Source organism: Moschus berezovskii, chromosome 18, assembly GCF_049115385.1.
Source record: "Moschus berezovskii isolate FMDL1 chromosome 18, NW_MosBer_1.0, whole genome shotgun sequence".
Lineage (NCBI taxonomy): Eukaryota > Metazoa > Chordata > Mammalia > Artiodactyla > Moschidae > Moschus > Moschus berezovskii.
The window spans coordinates 54,304,001-54,324,707 of NC_142477.1; the positions used below are offsets into that span (position 1 = coordinate 54,304,001).

Genomic DNA, 20,707 nt, shown 5'->3' on the forward strand with positions numbered 1-20,707 from the left:
TCTTTCCACATTTGGTGCTTTAAAAGCCTCTCCTAGGATGGTTGCCATGGTGCACCCTCAAAGGAATTTGAGAGAGCCCTAGAGGGGTCCCTAGGGCTTCCCTGGTGGCTCAGGGGTAAAGAATCTGCCTGCAATACAGGAGATGAAGGAGATGCGGGTTTGATCCCTGGGTTGAGAAGATCCCCTGGAGAAGGGCATGGCAACCCACTCCAGTATTCTTGTCTGGGAAATCTCATGAACAGAGGAGCCTGGCAGGTTACAGTCCGTGGGGTTGCGAAAGAGCTGGACACGACTGAACGACTAAAGAACAGCAACAAAGACAGGTCCCTAGTTTGTGAACAGAGGCTCTGGCTCAGTGGTCTCCTGGTAACAACATTCTCTTCTTGGCAAACTGAGCTGAATGTCCATCAGATGGAGTCTCCAGGTCTGGAAAGCCTCGGTCACAGACACCAGGAAGCACCAGGACAGAAGAAATGGGCGTTGCCCACAAGGGCCCCTTGGAAGATTGGAGAGTGAGTTTCCATTTGGTGGGAATATTGTTCAACAGGGGAAGAATATTGTATAGATCTTACTATGGAGCTCTAGAATTCTGCGTTGGGTGGCCAAATGAGATTGTGGGTTTATTTATTTTTCTTTTATTGTGTTGTTTTTGTCTGTGGGTAATCCATGAAATTGCCTCATATAACCTAAAGACTGCTGGGAACCACTGAGTCCTAGTCATTTTCTCTTTACACCTCATGAAGGAGAAGAATTCATCAGAAGCCTTGCCAAGAAGAAAGTTAGATTAAGGTACAGTTGTGATTCGTGGGGTCGCAAAGAGTCGGACACGACTGAGCGACTGAACTGAACTGAATTTTGTTATCAGAGACTGATAAAAAACAAGATTTCAATATCCTGATTGTAGACCCTTTTTATTCTAGGTGACTTCCCAAGAAATCTTAGGGCAAGATTTAGGGTTAGTTGTTTATTTGTTAACGTGTTGGGGAAATTAATGTTATGGTGGGTTCTTCAGGGAGGGAACTCCAATCTCTGTCCTTCTCTTGCAAGTAGGGGTCTGTTTGTCACATGACAGTGACTGCACAAAGGAGATGAAAGGGTTTTAGGTCACGTGGTCCTTTTAAAGGGCTAGGTGGTTTTGTGCTGTGAGAAGAACACTGGCCTTAAGTTCATCTGGAGCCAAATGTGTTAGACTGGAATGGGGTTGGAGGGGAAGACCTTCTAGCTTGTGAACTAGTAGATTGTGGACACATGAGAGTTGAGGGTTTGTGGCTGACTAGAAGAGAAGTGAAGTGAAAGTTGCTTAGTCGTGTTCGACTCTTTGCAACCCTCACGGGCTATACAGTCCATGGAGTTCTCCAGGTCAGAATACTGAAGTGGGTAGACTTTCCCTTCTCCAGGGGATCTTCCCAATCCAGGGTTCAAACCCAGGACTACCACATTGCAGGCGGATTCTTTACCAGCTGAGCCACAAGAGAAGCCCAAGAATACTGGAGTGGGTAGCCTATCCCTCCTCCAGCAGATCTTCCTGACCCAGGAATCAAACCAGGGTCTCCTGCATTGCAGGTGAATTCTTTACCAACTGAGCTATCAGGGAAGCCTGACTAGAAGAGAAAGGTGCCCAATATCCTAGCTTGGAGTCAGGACCCTTTTCATAGTTGGCCCGTTTGGACCCAGGCTTTCTGCTTGGCCTGATACCAGAGTCTGCTGTATCCCAAAACTTGGGGCTGACACCCCTGGAGGGCTACTGTAAGATAGAAATGCTGGAGGAGGGGCGGTGAGGCACTGTGACCCTCAGCTGCTGAATGACATCATTTCACAGGTGTTCTAATGATTAATATGGAAAACACCCCCACGAAACCTCCTTCCTTGCTGTGGTCATGTGTAGAAACATGTCTTTCTGCTGAATTGGAGCTTAATAAAGAGTAACTTGTAATAAATATTGGCTGAACAGAGCATAAATAGATGAATAAAACCAGCCTTACAAACTATGGGCAAATCCAAACTAGAATTTTACCCGTTCTTTTCTTAGCTTTCCTCTCTTTTTCTCATTATCTCCCACCTTTCACTATTTTTTCACTTCTTTCTTTACTTGTGTTTACTCCTAGGTGAGTTCCTGTTTTCTGGCCACCTACCCATCTCCTTCCCTCTCTGCAGCCAAGCCCTGGGGAACTGACACATGCGGGCCACTTTAATTTAGGCTATTGTTTAAGATAGTTCCATCATTGCTTCCATGCTAATGGGAGTTGATTTAGTAAATTTGACTTTCTCTTTGATTATTCTGGGCTTATGTGGTTTCGTAGTTTTCCTTTAATCAAGCACTGGGAGTTGTGTGGTCTGGGCACCTGTGGGTGTAGGGTGAGCCTGGACAATGGTAACCTCCCTGTGCACTACTTTTCCACGTGTGAACAGAGGGGTTGCATTACATGACTTTGTGTGGTCCCTCCTAGCTCTAAGGTTCTTTCATCTATGGTCTGGATCCACTGGCCTATGACATTTATAATTATCCTTTGACATTCTGAATATATTTAAAGTATATTTATAGAATTTTGACACAATTCAAACAGTTAATCACATATCTTGGCCACCACAGGAAGGAGGAGAATTTCAGAATTTCATGCTGGATCAAATCAGTCTTAGGCACTGGTGGCTTCATGGTTACATTCAAGAGCTCCAAGGGTGTGTGTATAATTTCCTTAATCACATACTGAATGAACAAACATGAAATAGTTGCTTTATATTAGGGCAGTTCTTTTCTTTCTACCCACCCCTGAAAAATGCACTGCAAGAGGAGTACTACTGAGGAAGCTTCTAAATAAACACATTATCTAGGATTAGGAGGAAGGAGCTAGAGGTGAGATTTGAGGGGCGGTGGATACTTGGCCCTCTCGCTGACCTGTCATTATAGCTATCCTAGATTACATATCATTAGGAAAAACTCCCTGATACTGAGGCAATGCATTCCTGGAGGTCTCGGTTAAGCTGAAAATGGTATGTCACAGAAAGAACCCAATAAAGCACTAATTCCAATTCCAGTGGCTTGTGATGGATAAACTTATTGAACTGAATTCAGTGAAAACTTTTTTGGGGTTCACAAAGATTCACAAAGGTCTGTTTTGGGTCTGGAGAGACATCTGGATGAGTGAGGCATGTTGCCCTTAAGCACATGGTCTAGAAGAGGAGATAGAGACACTCCAATGATAGTAACACCAGCAATAGAAGGAAGGAAGTACTAGACAGAGGGGAAAATTCTAAAAGGGAGTTCAGCAAAGAGGGTAAACTTAGTTGAGTCTTGAGAAATAAGAAGGAACAAGTATAAATTCTGCAGTTAGAAGGGATGAGGCAGGGAAGGGAAGAAGAAAAAAGTATTGGGACTTCCTTGATGGTCCAGTGGTTAAGAATCCACCTTCTAAAGCAGGGGACTCAGGTTTAATCCCTGACGGAGGAACTAAGATCCCACATGTGGCGGGGGCAGATTAACCTTTGAGCCTTAACTGCTGAGCCAGAGCACCACAAGGAAAGATTCTGCATACCACAGCTAAGACCTGATGCAGCCAAATAAATCAGTAAGATTGCTGTTATGTATATGCCATTTAAAGGAAAACAACTAGAAAGAAAGGTTTCACCAAAGGGGAAGAGGATGACCAAGGGGAAGATTGGATGGATGCTTATCATGTATTGAGGGGATTGTTAATATTCTAGTATGATTGGATTAATGTCTATACAGATTAAAGAGAAAAGGCAGGGTGGGGTGGGGAGTGGTTGTTCACAACAGTCAGTGCAAATCAAAGAGTTTGCTCTTTACCACAAAACAGCACTTGCTGAAGGTTTTTGAGCCAAGAACCAAGGGTGACCATAATTGTTTTGGTGTAGGACTGATGCTAAAGCTGAAACTGCAATACTTTGGCCACCTCATGCAATGAGTTGACTCACTGGGAAAGATTCTGATGCTGGGAAAGGTTGGGGGAGGGAGGAGAAGGGGACGACTGAGAATGAGATGGCTGGATGGCATCACTGACTCGATGGACATGAGTTTGAGTGAACTTCGGGAGTTGGTGATGGACAGGGAGGCCTGGCGTGCTGTGATTCATGGGGTCGCAGAGAGTTGGACACGACTGAGCGACTGAACTGAACTGACTGACGGACTGAGTAATGGTATGTGAGCACATTCCTTTGTGATTTGTAGAAAGGCACCTGGCGGCAATGTGAGAATAGAGCAGAGAAAGAAAGAGCTGAAGTAGAAACATAGACATTGAAACTGTTCGCGTGAGACACAGGGGAAGCTTGACCTAAGGCACTGATGGTGGGTATACTTCATCATCTCCATTTGTTCTTCTTGGTCAACTCCCTTTTTTCAACCTGCTCTCAGCATGTATGAGTTGCATTAAATGGGCTCCTTTGCCCTTTGGCTTCTAGTTGGGATTGGCCAGTGAGTGGCACTGACAGGAGATAGACATAGGAGGAAATAGTGACTGGGGCATTTATCTTTCAGTTCTCTCCCTGCTAGATCACAGGTTGATTATTCCATCCAGGGCTACAGTTTCTGTCCTGGGCCCTCTCCTACGGCTACAACCTTTGCTGTGTTTTAGTAACCTCTCCTTCCCAGGCTCTTTTAGGCCCAGATTCCCTAATGGCAACCTGTGGTTGTGTGTAAATAGCCTTTTTATGAATCTATGCTCAATTAATCCCATCTGAGTGGGCTGCTTCGTGCTGCTGCTGTTGCTAAGTCACTTCAGTCGTGTCCGACCCTGTGCGACCCCATAGACATCAGCCCACCAGGCTCCCCCGCCCCTGGGATTCTCTAGGACCCTGATTTATACAGTGGGAATAGAAAAAAGGCAACTGTGAGACCTGAGGAGGTGGAAAGAAGAGGTCTTGACAAGCAACTGGACGTGAATGACGATAAGGAAGGAGTGTTCATGGGCCACCTGGAGGCCTTTGTCTTGGACTACTGGGAGGATGGAAATGTGATGGGAAGGAGACACTGTGGATTCAGTTTGAACGCGTTGACTTTGACGCATCCATGGGAAATGATGGGAAGATGCCTGGTAGAGCTGGAAATGTGAGCCTAGTGTCAAGAGAGAGGTCAGTGCTGGATTTTGACCTAAGGAAAATTCTGAGTAGATTGGTAGCTGAAGTCATTGGAACCGATGGGCTTTCTGAGGAAAAGAGAATGAAAAAAAGATTTATGACTAAATTTCTGCAGTGTGGAGGAGTGAGAGGGAGATGAAGCTGAGAGAGAGCTGTGTAGACTCCTGATAAGTGAGTGCCATCACAAATAGGCGAGAACATGCCCCGAAGCAACTGAGATTTCATCAGGGGAGACTGGATGCAGACAGGGGCAGGGTTCTGCTCAGTGTTAGCTCAGGGAGAGCCAAGCAGTGGAGTCTCCTGAGCAGATGGGGAAGGTGAATGAGGGCAATGGGCCCACAGGAGAGCCCCACCAGCGACCAAGGGACCTGAGAAATGGGGGCAGAAGACAAACATAGTTTACTTTCTGGGAGTGCATGCTTGCAAGACAGTGTTAGTCATTCTGTTGTGTCTGACTCTTTGCAATCCCATGGACTGTAGCCCACCAGGCTCCTCTGTCCATGGGGATTCTCCAGGCAAGAATACTGGAGTAGGTTGCTATTTCATTCTCCAGGGGATCTTCCAGAGCCAGGGATCGAACCCATATCTCTTATGTTTCCTGCATTGGCAGGCAGGTTCTTTACCACTAGCGCCACCTGGGAAGGCCTTACTTTCTGGGCCCAGTGTTTCAAATCTTTACTGCTTTGATTACCTGGGTCAAATACAGAGGCTTTATTAACTCGAAGTCCTGTCATTTTAAGTATGGTCTCACATAGTCCCAGAGAAAAGCCCTAAGTTCAGTGAAAGGAATAAATGACAACAGGAAATAGACCTATTCATATGGAAAAACTTCAAGAGAAGCAGAGTGCTGGCCCCGTGTTATAAATGAAGAAGATGGCTAAAGGAGGCAAGTGTAATCCTGGTTTGGCTGACATTTGGAATTACCCTTGGTTTTCTCTGAAGAGTAAAGGGCAAAGCACATCACTTCTGAATTTTAGTGCTAACCACAGGGAGGTAGAGGGTGCACGGTTCCTCCAGAGTAAGATTCTTAACCTTTTGGAGTGTGGTTACAGATCCTCATTGAAGAGTTGAAGAGATAGTGGACACCTTCCTCAGAAAAACGTATGCTAACATCCTCACAGACCCACCCATGCAATATCACATGTGATTACAGGGGTCCTGGGAGGGATCTGTCGTGTTAATCTCTCCCACTTCCCGTGCCGCATACAAAGCAGGTGCTCACCAAGCATTTATTGAGCTATTGAGAATATAAATGTGTGAGGCATTATACTTGGTTTACAAAATCACGGGTCTGAATGCAAATATCTTAGATAGGAGTAGCTAAGGTTTTAGCACCTATTCATATGAATTCATTTATCATAGTGGTTTTCAATCCTAGCTGGGCATTACAATCTCCTAGAGGAAGGGAAAATGTTACAAAAACACTAACACCCGGGTTGCACCCCAGAATAATTGACTGAAAATAGGTGTGGGGCTTGAGGATCAGTATTGCTTAAAAGCTCTTCAGTTGATTCTAATGTGCAGACAGGATTAAAATCAATGTAGCAAGTAAAAGCCACATCATTTAGTAGAGAGAAAGATTATGTAGATAGTATGTTAACTAAGCTTTCATAGAGGAAATTGGGAACCATAATAAAAACTATAATATCTTCCAATTACATAGAATATTACATATCACTGTCATGTACACAGTCTTATTCATACCCCAAAGATACACCAATAGTTAAGCCAAGCAGGCATCGGTGACTTTTCTCAGAACAAATCCAGTTCTGTTAATGCAAACTCAGATCCTCTGAGCTGAGCACATTTTCCTTTTGATTGTGCAAAACTGCCTCTTGGAGGATAAAAACAGGGGTTCCCACCCACAAAGAGCCCAACTCATTAGATCTCGAGTGGGGTTAGGGAATTTGTCATTTTACAAGCACTGCTGATTCAACTGCAAGTCTGCGTCCCAAGAAGTAGCTCTAAGCTGTGGGTGCAGTGGGAAAAGGTGAAGCAGAGGAGGCATACAGGTAAGAATTACTTGGGGAGATTTTTTCAAATGCACGTACAAGAGCCCCATCCTAGATCTATGGAATCAGAGAACAGGGGTGATGAGAGTGAAGATATAGAAAATGCTTGATTCTGATACCACTCACCCCAGCTGAGAACCAACACACATGGGATGTTTCTTGGTTGCCCAGCCATATTGCCCTGGGGCCACTGTTGCAATGGTGACCCCTGATCAGAGGACTGGGTGCTGAGCAGGGACTGGCATGGGGGGGGGCAAGGCAGCTGATTAAATACTGAAAGTATGTAGGAGGGTACTAAGGGCAGGTGGGGATGACAAAAACAAGCTTTGTTCATTTCAGAGTTTTGTCAGGGCTAGCCCTGCTACAGAGTAACTGAAGCCAAGCTTGGAAGAACAAAAACAGAGTAGTTTCCAAATCACTTCTATTTCCCCTTGATCTCAGGCACACATGTCAACCCTGAAAGTGCCAGGTGCCCTTCTCTGCCATGTGTGGCACGTGAAAACACCTAAGTGAAACCACTGTCGGGGTGCATAGAATCAGGGGGATGCTGACCGCAGTTCAGCAAGGGTCCCTTTATAGGGCTGATGGAAATAAACAGTGGGGATGTCTACATCAGGCATCAAAAGACAGAATGGGCTGGCAGTTCTGTTCAAAGGATGCATAGTACTGCTCTTAAGGACCGAACAGATAACTTTTAGTTAATCAATCCCTTTGAATGATTTCCCCAGACAACGCCTCAATAAATGTTACCGATGGTCATTCTTTCACCTCAGTCTCAGTTTTCCTCTCTTTGGGCTGTAGATTTCTGATTTCTCCAGTCATATGTACTGATACAGACTCGCTTTGGGGATAGCGAGGTAGGGTGTCATTAGCTGCTGTTTTCAGGGTTCAGAGTACAGTGCAGGGTCGCCTGGAATTATTCTGCTTCAGAGGATTTGGAGAAGGAAATGGCAATCCACTCCAGTGTTCTTGTCTGGAGAATCCCAGGGACAGGGGAGCCTGGTGGGCTGCCATCTATGGGATCGCACAGAGTTGGACATGACTGAAGCAACTTAGCAGCAGAGGATTTGGAAGGAAGAAGAGACTCATGGTTCAAAGACTCTGAATGGACTTCCTAGTAATTCTTTGAAGAATTATCATGAAACACGGTGAGCCCTCAGCAAGCACTGCTGGAGGGAGTGATGTATGTGTATATGTGTGTGTGTGTGTGTGTGTGTGTAACAGCCAAGGTGGGCTCTGCCTGATATTCTGTGACTCCTCCCCCTCTTTACCTTGGCAGGATTTCTTCTCAGCAACTGATGTACCCCAATGCTCCAAAGTGACTGGTCTGCTGCTGCCCCTCTGTGTATGGATGGAGGGAGGAGGGCAGCATGCATATATCTTGCTTGCTCTGTCATACATATAGGTGAAGTGAAGTGAAAGTTACTCAGTCGTGTCCAACTCATTGCAACCCCATGGACTATACAGTCCATAGAATTCTCCAGGCCAGAATACTGGAGTGGGTAGCCTTTCCCTTCTCCAGGGGATCTTCCCAACCCAGGGATCAAACCCAGGTCTCCCGCATTGCAGGCAGATTCTTTACCACAAGGGAAGTCCATCATACATATAAAGCCCACGTCAATGCTGGGACTGTGCCTTACAGGTCTTACCTACTCCGAACTGTGAACATTGCTTTACACCATTTACACTTAAGACAAGCCCACTGGCTAATTTCTCACCTGGACTGCCCAGTGGAGAGCTGTTTTAAAGTCTTTATCCACAAGGGTGGGGTCTGCCCCCTTCTTCAGCAGCATTTGGGTGTGTTGAGGCTGGTTGTGGAAAGCTGCCCAGTGGAGTGCTGTCATCCCCTGTAAAACCACAGTCAGAGGGGCCGAGATGAGCACAGGCTATTAGGAAGGAAAGCGGAGTACACACTTTCTCCCCAGGCCCAAAGGCATCACCAGATGCATTGGTTGCTGTCTGTCAGTTCACTTGTTCCTTGAATAATTCATTCAACTGATACTCCTTGGATTTCTACTTGATGCCAGGCAAACAGGTGTCAAGGATACTATAGGGAATAAGATCACTGAGATCCATGTCCTCGTGGGAACTCCACTGTGGTAGAAGAAGATAGATAATAAATGCAAATAATAAACACAAATAATAAAAATACAAACAAGCCAAAGGAGTTTCAGGATTGTTGAATGCTATAAAGAATGCACCTGGGGTGCCATGACAGAGTAACAACCCCGGGGGGAGGGACTGTTCTACATGGGCCTCTGGGAGCCGAGGTAAACTGAAGGTAGAGACCAGCGAGCAACAAGTCACAGAGGCAGACGCTTGTGATCAGAGTACGCTGGGATGCCATCTCCCACCACCAGACCAGAACGCTGTTTACTAAAGTATCCCCAGAGACTGACCAGGCTGTATGAAAAGCAGCTGAATGAATGAAAGAATAGGGAGAGGAGGAGAGCCATGCGAGATGCAGTTGGAGAAAGAGGCAGGGCTGAGTGTTGGAGTGTGGGATGGGGAATACCCTGCATAAGGCATTTGGATTTTATTCTGAAGTCAGTAGAAAGACAGTGCAGGATTTAAAGCCGGTGTTGACATGACCTGATTTACACTGTTCAGAAGAAATCACTCGGTGGCAGCCTGGAAGTCAGATCCGGATGAGCCGATGTGATGAATTCCACCTTCTCTCCTAGCTTAAGGTCACACGTTAGGTATGTTTTCATAATAAAATGAACTTCTGTTGGGAAACATTTGCCAAAAAGAACCAGTAGTATCTGAGAGTGGACTATGAAAAGATGGCCTCTTCTTCTTGCGTATAGCTCACAATTACATGAAATATATCTAAAATGATTCTAGATTCAGATGCCTGGTAAAGGGAGAAAAGGAAGTAGACGGCTTTTCTTTTGCAGTTGTCTCTGCATATAACACAGTGTTACCACCTTGGCCTTCTCTGCTCATCCAAGATGAGCTGAGTGGAGGAGACAGGCTGCAACCTAGCTAGGAGGGCAGACTTATTATTATTCCAGATAATACATTAATAATATTCCAGATAATACATTCCCTGGAGAATTGAATGGCAACCCACTCCAGTATTCTTGCCTGGAGAATCCCACGGACAGAGGAGCCTGGCGGGCTATAGTTTATGGGGTCACAAAGAGTCAGACATGACTGAGCGACTGACACACACACACATAATATATGAATATGTATTGATCTAGAGAGCTTTATGAGTTCTTCTGTATATTATTTCAATCCTCCAAATAACCTTTTGGATTAAATATTGTGGTGAAGTCTGTGGTGCTCACCAAATTCTATTTCCTCTTCCTCCAGGGCACATACTCAGTCTACATCCCCCAATTTCCCAGCGGATAGGTGTGGCCACGAGACTGAGTCCTGACCATTGCCGTGTGAATAGAAAGGATGGAAAAACAGAAGCCCCCGCTCCTCCAAGGCCTGCCTAGAAAATAAAAACTGTGTAGTCTTTTATATATTTTCTTTCCTCACCTGGCAACTGAATAGAGGGGAGGACAAGTCTCAAGAAGATGCTGTAATTGTGTGATTTAAAAGTCCAGGACCCTGGTTGATGAGACAGGACAGGGTCACCTCATCAACCAGCACTGAACAATGAAGTGAGCAGGAAAAAGCTTTTATTATGTCAGGCACTGAGCTTTTGAGTTTTTGCTATAGCATTTGGTCAACTCTGAAAGGTATCACTGTCCTTCCCATTTTATGGAAGAGGAAGTTGAGTTCTAGGGAAGTTCTCAAGCCTGTGACTGAGCACAAAACTGAATCTAGGGTTTGAGGTTTGTGGGGCAGTGAGATTAGAATGTAAGTCCCCTTGACCAGTTCCACATTCTAAATCATTACTTTATGGTCTGCTTTCAAGTTTCAAGAGTCATATAACACAGCCTCCAGATACTCTTAAAGATACTTCAAGAAATTGGTTCCATATGGAAAATAATGAACGTCTAACAACAGTGGAACTTCTTGTTCTTATTCCTGCAGCTGAATATTTACTTGGGATTCAGAATAGCTCAAAGCATTTCAGTGGGTCCTTTTTATTTTTAATTTGGCCCACTGGAATTAGAAATGTGGACTCCAGGGAATCAGATTATTTTTATTGTGCAGTGATTACCCCTTTCCCAGAGCTGAGTACCGTTTGCTTTAGAATCATTGGCTTCATTATGAAGTGCCACCAGCTCCAGGACTACAGACATCAGAGACAATTCTGAGTTATTGGAGTATAAGCTCATGAAGGCAGGGCCCTTTTCTGCCCGAGTCCCTGGAACCTAGAACGGTGCCAGGCACATTGTGAACGCTCAGCAAAAGCTTATTAAATGAATGAGTGACTTCTTATTCTTTTTGATGGAATTTTTTGCTTTTGAAAAATTTGGCTTTGCTTTCTAAAATCATTCACACAAGAAAGACAGAACATGACTTCTTTATAGAAAATGAACTTGTCTGCTATGATCGTTGTTATCAACTGTTCAGTTGAAATCTGTTGAAACCAGTTAGAATTCTTGATGAGTCCTCCAAACGAGGTAGATGGCAATCACTATGTGCAGAGAGATTGATTTAGCCAGGTGAGAATTCAGCATGAAATTGTGAATTAATTTAATCGTTGTTAGGACACTGTTAATCCTTGTCTCCTAAATAGTTTCTAGGTTTTAAGAGTTTTTCTCTTAAAGCAACCACCACCCTTCCTTAACTCTCTGTTGAAAAATCAAACAACAACAACAAAAAGGAAAACAAAAAAAACTCAGCTCCTGCATATTTTGATAAACAGTGTGAAGGGCCACTACTATTTTTCATATACCTACTTGGTGCCAAGAACTTCATTCACTTCATTGAATCTTTACAACAATCCTGAGAGACAGATATTTTTAGACTCATTTTACAGGTGAGGAAACTGAAACACAGGTTAAATGATTTCCCTAAGGTCACTGACTGACTGGGTATAAGACAAGTTGGGATTCAAATTGGGGTCCCTCCCACTCTGGAGGAAATTGCTTGTTCCACACATCAAGCTAGTAGATTTCATTTTGGCAATGAGCTCGGATACTGGAAATTTTTTTCTTTGTGATTTTAGCTGGATTTGGGGTCTTCTCACTTTCTAGAATGGTGATTCTCAAGCATAAGGGTTGCCACCCTGTATTATTATTTATTTCATTTGGCATCACTTCTAGTTTTCTTCTGAAAGTGCAGCTGGCAAATATTTAGTTTAGTAAGCTATTAAAATATATATATATACACATATATAAAATCCCTCCCACCCATCCTCTACCTTGGAATTTGGGATCAGTGTTATAAATCACTGTTGATCCTCTGAGTGGCCCCAAGTCAAGACTTGAATTACTCAATTAGTCTCTAAATAATAATACATTATAATATATAACATAAATATGTTGTATATTTATATTACAATACAAACAGGTTTCAAACATTCAGTCAAGTCAAGAGAAATTTCCTGTTGCTATTTTTTTTCAGTTGGGCTAATGAGAAATAAAAATACACCCTCTTAGAGTTAGTAATATGAAAACCAAAACTTTCAAAATCAGCTCAAACGCAACTCTTTGTATTGCACAACACACTTTGTTCAGGAACTGTTTCCTGCAACTGAGTCCTCCTTCTTTCAGCTTCTTTAACTCTGCTACCACATCGTAGTTGTGTTATGTTAAGACTGGTGGCCATTTAAGGGGCAGACTTCCAGCTTGGCAATTGGCGTCTGCCCTGAGCTGTAACAAGAATTAAGATTTAGCTGTGATGCACTTTAACGGCAGAGGCTGTGGCTTATTCACTATGACATGCCCAAGCACATGGTATGTATTTGAGAAAAGTTCACAGGAAGAGTTAGTCAGTGAATCGCAGGTTATCCAGGTTCCCTTGGATTCACAGGGAGTATAAAACACCAGAGTCTGTTGACTGCAAGCCAGCCACCTGTGTCTAAACTGTACTAGGAGTCTCTGGAAGATATGTTGCAACACACACCCAGATGGCCCTGGTGATAGTAGAATTCTACTTCTTTGAAAAAGAAGGTATGTTGGCTCTGAGTGAAGAGTAACTTACATTCATTTAAGAACATAGCTCTCTAGAAAGTTTTGGAGGGAGATGTTAAGTTTTGGTTGACTTAGGAGCCATTTCGAGATTGTTGATAGAAACAGCTGTGTGTGATAGCTGTTGTGTGCATGGCAGGCTGGCTTTGGAACACACTCTGGTACATATGAGTAATTCTGTGCCTTGAGCCTGTGCCACCAACATTTCAGTTAAGGGCTTTCAAGTCCTATTGTCTTCTCAGAACATTTTTCTTTTTTTCCAAAACCACTGTAACTTTTGTGCTTTATGAAGCAGAAATCTGATTCAGTGTTTAGTAGTTTTCTGTTTCAGAACTGCGCTTTTAGACCAGCTCTTGCAGATGCTGAAAGGCACAGAGAGAGAAACGTGTGATGTGGCTGGCTGCTTTGGTTCATCCCGCATCTTGGTGCACTGGGGGATAGAATTCTAGCAGGTGTTTGAGAGATCAGCAAAACAATTCTAGGTCATTTGAAGGATCAAGTTCACAGAAGTCCAGTTTGGCTCTGTTTGACATTTTTATATTCACATACTATTAATTTTGTGACTACCCCTCACAAAAGTTACAGAGGGTCTTCTGTGTACAAAAAACTGGAATAAAAGATATAATTTAAAAGAGTCTAAAAGAACTTCTAAAACAAGGTAAGAAATGCAGTAATGAAAGCCATTTTCTTCAAATTTATGTGGGTAAAAACTTAGTTATAGATCACAAAGATTAGTAAGGCATTAGCAAAAAACACTTGCATGAAAATATTGCAAATTTTTTCTTCAAAATATCTTGGGATCTGTTTTTCAATACAATTTTTTCTAATGCTTTGTGTTTTATATTATGTAACTTCAAACATTTTTCTGAGAAGGGATCCACAGCCTTCTCCAGTGTGCCAGATGTGTCCGTGTCATGAAAATGGACAAGGACTCCTGCCCTAAAATATACAGTACATTTTTGAAGCTCTCAAATGGTATAAAATCTTATTTTTTTGAGAGTAGATTTGGAAATAATTAAAAGTCACAGGGAGTCAAATCTGGTAAATAAAATGAGTCATTCATCGAGTTGGGTCAACACAACAAAGAGGGAAAGGAAAATAAAATAAAATCATGTGCCTTTTTCTTGAATTTAATAATTTAATTCTTTATCAAAATATATATTTTAGGGAGACTCTACTATGTGCAAGTTACTGAACTAGATTTTAGGGATATAGAGATAAAAAATACATGGCCTGCTTCTAGGACCTTATGGGGAAACGAGGGTCTGAGGAGAGAGGGAAGTGAGAACTCCTAGGTAGCACCAACTCTATTTGTTAAGGTGTTCATTTTTAGAATAAAAATTCTGGTGCATTAAATTTTTTTGACTTTATTATTTTACCTTCTGCCAGCTGTGGAGCAAAAAGATTTCTAAAATCAGGGACTGTTTCTATTGATTTTGCCTTTTTTAATGAACAGTCCCTGCTTGTGCGTGTATCCTGGGAATGTTGTAAGTAGATTTTACTGCTAAGAATTATATCCAAAGATTCACATCTGTTTTTGCAACTTGGATTTATTTTCTGCGAGTGCTATTGTAATGGAAGTTTGGATTGTCAGGCCACTCACAAAAATCTACTTATGTCAGAATGTGCATTAATATAGGATCAACTATCTATTTTAAATACCATGTATAACAGTGCTTCTCTGGATAAATGCATTCAAAATTCTAATGCAGATGCCAATATTTTATAGTCCCCCTTCATGGGGTGCTTTTCCTGTCAGAGCTAAAACGAAAGCAGGAGAGATTAGATTCCAGGAATTTAGCAACTTAATTCTCTGTGGCTGCAATAGACAAGCCCCTCTCTTTGTCAGAGATTCCCCTGAGGTCCCAAAGAACAAAGGCACAAAGGACAATCTGACCATCTGACCCATGGTGCCTTTCCCACAGTGTTAAATCCTGCAGTGTGGATAGCTTCCAAACAAGTCACTTTATAATTAAGCAGTGTGGTTAATGAAACAAAAAAAACAAATAGATCATTGGAATGAGAACAGAGTTCAGAAATGAAACCACATATTAAAAAAAAAATCTTGTAACAAACTAAAAGAAAATTTAGCATGATGTAGTTATGTCCCTAAGGGTAGGAAAGGCCTTTAAAAAGGATACCAAAAACAAAAACAATAAAGGACAAGAATGATCATCTTGATTATATCATATTTTTAAATTTCTATAGAGGAAAAGACATCACAAACAGTTCTGAAATAAAGAATAGACTATGAAAAAACATTTGCAATTCAATAGCAGACAAAGGATTGGTCAGAATATAAAATAAACTCCTATGGGAACTTCCTTGGCAGCCCAAAGGTTAAGACTCTGCGCTTCCACTGCAGAGTACAGGTTTGATCCCTGGTCGGGAAACTAAGATCCTGAAAACCGTGTGGTGCGGTCAAAAAAAAAAAAAATAATACTCCTATGAATATGTAAGAAAAGGTGAATGGACAAAGGATCTAAATATATAGACAATTCACAGAAGATCTAAAAATGCCCTCTGTACCTATGAAATTATGCTCATTTTCATTGGCTATTAGGGAAATGCAAGTTAAAACAATAATAAGAAAGTCCAACAACAGGAAAACAGTGATAAGCATGTTTTACACTATGAGTGGAGCTATAAATTGATGCAGTTGTTTTGAAGAACAACCACACATGCATACTAAAAATTAAAATAGGGAACCCTCATACACTGTTGGTGGGAATGTAAATTGGTGCAGCTACTACAGAAAACAGTATGGAGGGTCCTTAAAAAACTAATAATAGAACTACTATATGATCCTGTAGTTCCATTCCTGGGTATATATATCCAGAAAAAATGAAAACACTTATTTGAAATGACACATGCACCCCAATGTTCATAGCAGCATTTTTTTACAATAGCCAAGACATGGAAGCAACCGAGTTCCCATCAATAGATGACTGGATTAAGAAGATGTGGTAATACATACAAAAGATTGAGAAAGTATATATATACATACTACATATATACACAAAAGAACAATTACCTGGGGGCTAAGGTGGTAGGGTGGAAGTAATCAAGGACTCCTAGTATTACTTGTAATATTTAACTTTTTAAGAAGCAAATATGTTCATGTATTACTTATTCAAGTAAAAACTAATAGTACAAAAAGTGTTTCAAGTCACTGAGCTCAGAGCAGGATAGCCTCTAGAGTGATAGTCATCTCTGATATAAAGTGGTACATATTATGTTTTGTTTTACATGAGCAGTTAGAGGATGGCTGCAGAAAACATTTTTTTTTTCCTTCTCTCCCTCTCTCCAGTCTTTAGTTTCAGTTAACAATCTGTCTCAATTAGATTAGATTTCTGTTAATTGATCATTTAATCTTTAAGCATTATTGTGACAAGCTTGGGAGTCCTTTAGTTATTCTTGGAAAATAATTTCATACAAACTCCGTAGGGGATATGTCTTGCTCTTCCCTCTTGTCATCAGGAAGCCGTAATGCTTCACCAGCACTAGCTTACATTTTCCCTGATTCTTTTGCCTTTGCTGTTTTGCTTCCTGTTATTTAACAGATGTAGGGTGTGTGTGTTTTAACTGTTACTCCTTCATATATAATGGAGACTGTACTTGGAAGTCATTGGAAAAGTGATTATGGGGTTGGGCTGGGGGTGGGGCTGAAGGTGACTGCTTATTCAGAACACTGAGAAGCCAAATGCAGGAACTCTACCAAGGTAATAAATGGAAAGGAAAGCCTGGGCTGTGTTCTTTCCATTTCAGAACTATCCTTATTTCCCAATGGCAAAGAGCAAATTAGCCCTTGCAAATTTATATGGATTGGCTCACACCAGCAATATATATGTTCTTCCCTGGTGGCTCAGATAATAATGAATCTGCTTGCAATGCAGGAGACCTGGGTTGGGAAGATTCCTTGGAGAAGGGAGTGGCAACCCACTCCAGTATTCTTGCCTGGAGAATTCCATAGACAGAGAAGCCTGGAGGGCTACAGTCCATGGGGTCATAAACAGTCAGACATGACTGAGAGACTAACATGCACACACAGCAACGTATATACTAAAGAAAAACACAGGCAAGCCTTAGTAGCTGGACTCAGATGGATTTCAGACGTGCTGTGATATGGTGTGAAGAGAAAGCAATGACACTGAAGGCAAGTGTCCTTGTTGAGGCATCTGCTCAAAAAAGCCAGTAGGTCCAACGCTGGTGTAAGACCAAGAGGAGCCTTCTCTGAGAGGTCGCTTTGCACAAAAAGGAACTACAGACTTTTCCAGTATTAACCACATATTGTCTGAAAAGTGTTACAACTACCACTGTTAGAAAGATCTCTGTCTGCTTTCATTCTCGCCAACCAGCCAGGGGCCTCCCAGGGCGGGGAAAAATAGGGAACTGTCACTTTGTTGGGGATGTTCAGCTCCACTGAGTTGGGGACAGAGTTGGATGTCTGTAAGAGAAATTTAACTTTAGGGTGTAAATGACTGAATTTGACCCCTTTCATTTAATAAGTCCCAGCGTGGGGTGGGGGTGAAGGAAGAAGCTGAAGGTGTAAGAAATGGTTGGCAAGTTGCCCGAAGTCTAGAAGTTCTTAATCAGCTGATACAGACTGCAAGCCCCCAGGCTCCCTGCTTTCACACAAAGGGCACTTTCTCATCTCTGCTTCTCATTTTTAAAGCAGAAGTTTAAAAGAGTGCAATATTCTCTCATGCGGGGTCTTGCTTTAAACTACTGAAGACGAGGGGTAGGTGAAAGCAGCATGTGACCACCGAGTCAGAGAGGTGTCCGTCCTCAGACCCAGACTGTGAAGTAGGGACCTTTTGATGTGGTCATTAATGCCAAGCCAGTTGGAAGGAGGCCTTTGATTCGAGGGCTCAAGGAAGACAAGAGGTGCAGCCCAGAAGAAATATGAAGTAGGGTCCCAGTCCCTGTTAGGGGGCTCCCTCCCACTCTGTCTATGGTCAGTTGGTCTCCTTGAAAACAGAGTTATTTCACATCTTGGGGCATATACATTTTCAATACTATCAGGCGTTCTTAAAGTTATCAGACATTCTTAGTGAAGTCAAATTAAGTTTACATTTTAAAAAATCCATTACAAATCAGATATTTAAATCAGTTTTAAGAAGCTGGTTAAAGAAATTAACCTGGGCTAATAAAAACCAGACCTGGTTTTTTAAAAAGAGTTAAATAGATACAAGCCCCTCAGTGGTTCTGGGGCAGCTCTGCCTGGTCTGGTCCACCCTCCCTCAGGAAATTTGTTGAGAGTGTTGCTCTGTCTTCTTGGACACCTGGCACAGGCTTGCCTTGCAACGTAAAGGAAACAGCAGTTGTGATCATTGGCATTAATAGTGTGGCTTCTGGAGCAGGGAGCCTAGAATTATTATCTATCTGTCGTCTTTCACTCAAAGAGAGAGCATCAGCAGCCATTGAAATTTTTGGTTCTCAAGAAGACAGGAAAGAGCAATATTTACTTCTCAATGTCCAAAGGGAAATTACAAAATCTCAGTGGTAGATAAATGCTTAAATACTTAACGCAATAAATCCTACCCGATTAAAAGCTATCCGCAGTGGGATAAATTTCTGCCTGAGAATTAATAATAGAGCCAGAGACTCCCCTCTCAGGGTGGGAACACAAAACTGCTCCATCTCCTCCTTGCACCTTTAAAAGAGGAAGCTCTGTGGTTCAGCAAACCCTTCTTCCTATTCTAACCTGCACAATGTCCAACCATTCCTTGCGAGGGCAGGCTTACCTCATTGTCCTGGTGATTAATCTCGTTGAGGTTTGACTGTTGCACCAGGACTGTTAGGAGCCTGTAAAGAAAAACAGGAGAAGTGGCTTTAAAGAACAGAACCTGTGTGAGAACACGACATTAGAAATACAGTCTGCTGAAGGCTTCCAAATGATGCCCTTTGCATTTACTAGGGGAGAGATCTATGGGAAAGAAACCAGGGTGATAGGTAAGAAGGCCCAGGAAGGCAGGTAAGAGGAAGACCGCTGTCTTTTCTCTCCCTCCCTCCCTATCTTAGTGCTTCTGGAGAGTGAAAGGGAATGCAGAAAGCAAATCCTCAGGCTTATCTTATTCACCAGACCAGTATCCCTTTGTGTTCACTCTAAGAAGCAAAGTCCTCTAGTGCTTATTCTTTATTCATTTTGCATAAACTTCGAGTGCTTTCAAACTGCTTCACCACTTGGAACATGTGTCATACCTTCTAAATGTATAGGTTATACCTGGAGGCAGTCAACATTTACAATTTTGCTTATTCTTTCTAAAACACAAAATATCTAAGCATGCGGTCACAGTTATCAGTGTGAAACAACTGCTCACGATTCCCAAGTTCAAGTTCTTATCCCACTTGGGCCACATACTTGGTTGACTGAGGTCAACACTCCATCTGTAGGAGAGAAGCAATTGAGTTTAGTACTTAGGAGCCCAGACTCTGGAGCCAGGCTGCCTGGGTTCACATTCCAGTGCTGACACTGACCAACTCTGACCACAAGCAAGTAACTTAACTTCTCTGTGCTTATGCATCCTCATCTGTAAAATGGGGGAATGAAAGTGCCTGCCAGTGCTGTAAGTTCAGGTAGCCAGTCTCCATTGGCAGCAATGAAAGTGCTATAAGCTCAGGGTGAAGATTAAATGAGTTAATATGCAGACAGCATTTAGGGCATGCCTGGAGCACAGTGTTATTTCCAGAATACTTAACCCAGGACGTTTTAACTCAGGCTCCATCTCAGAATTCCCTGGGGAGATTTTTTAAAACCACAAATACCTGGCTTGTATATTTAAGGTTTCTGACTCAGTAGGTCTGGAGAGAAGCCTAGCTTCTACTGTTTAAATAAACTGTTCAGGAAATTCTTGTAAACAATCAAATTTGGAAACTACTGAGGAAGATGCTGAATGAATTAATCAATGGATATTCATTGTCATAGGAAGAATTGTGTCTCCCGCCCCCCAATTTATATGTTTAAGCTCTAACCTAGTGTGTGTGCATGCTCAACTGCATGTCCGACTCGTTGCAACCCTATGGACTATGGCCCACCAGACTTCCCAGTCCATGGAATTCTCCAGACAAGAATACTGGAGTGGGTTGCAATGCCCTCCTCCAGGGGATCTTCCTGACCCAGGGATGGAACCTGAGTCTCTTTCGTTTCTTGCATAGGCAGGCAGGTTCTTTACCACTAGCGCTACTTGGGAAGCCCCTCTAAGGCATCCAGTGCCCTAAAATGTGACTGTATTTGGAGACAGAGCCTTTAAAAAGGTAGCTAAAATGGGGGCTTCCCCGGTGGCTCAGATAGTAAAGAATCCACCTGCAATGCAGGAGACCTGGGTTCAATCCTTGGGTCAGGAAGATCCTCTGCAGGAGAAAATGGGAACCCACTCCAGTATTCTTGCCTCGTGAATTCCATATAGTCCACGGGTTCAAAAGAGTCAGACACAACTGAGCAACTAACACACACACATACACACAACACACATACAAGTTAAAATGAAGGATGATTACAGTGGGCCCTAATCCCATTTGATCAGTGTTCTTGTAGAAGGGATTAGGACACACCGAGGGACA

General features: G+C 42.6%; 1 protein-coding gene across 1 annotated transcript in view; it reads right to left on the bottom strand.

Annotated features, from left to right (window-relative positions):
• The window catches only part of ANKRD55 (ankyrin repeat domain 55), a 107,559-nt gene that overhangs the window by 33,414 nt on the left and 53,438 nt on the right, over positions 1-20,707 (bottom strand). Inside the window, exons 5-6 of the mRNA XM_055422033.2 lie at positions 18,892-18,952; positions 8,819-8,947 (exon numbers count right to left, since the gene is read on the bottom strand). Of these exons, the coding sequence (XP_055278008.2) occupies positions 8,819-8,947; positions 18,892-18,952 (190 nt within the window). The remainder of the gene's footprint in view (positions 1-8,818; positions 8,948-18,891; positions 18,953-20,707) is intronic.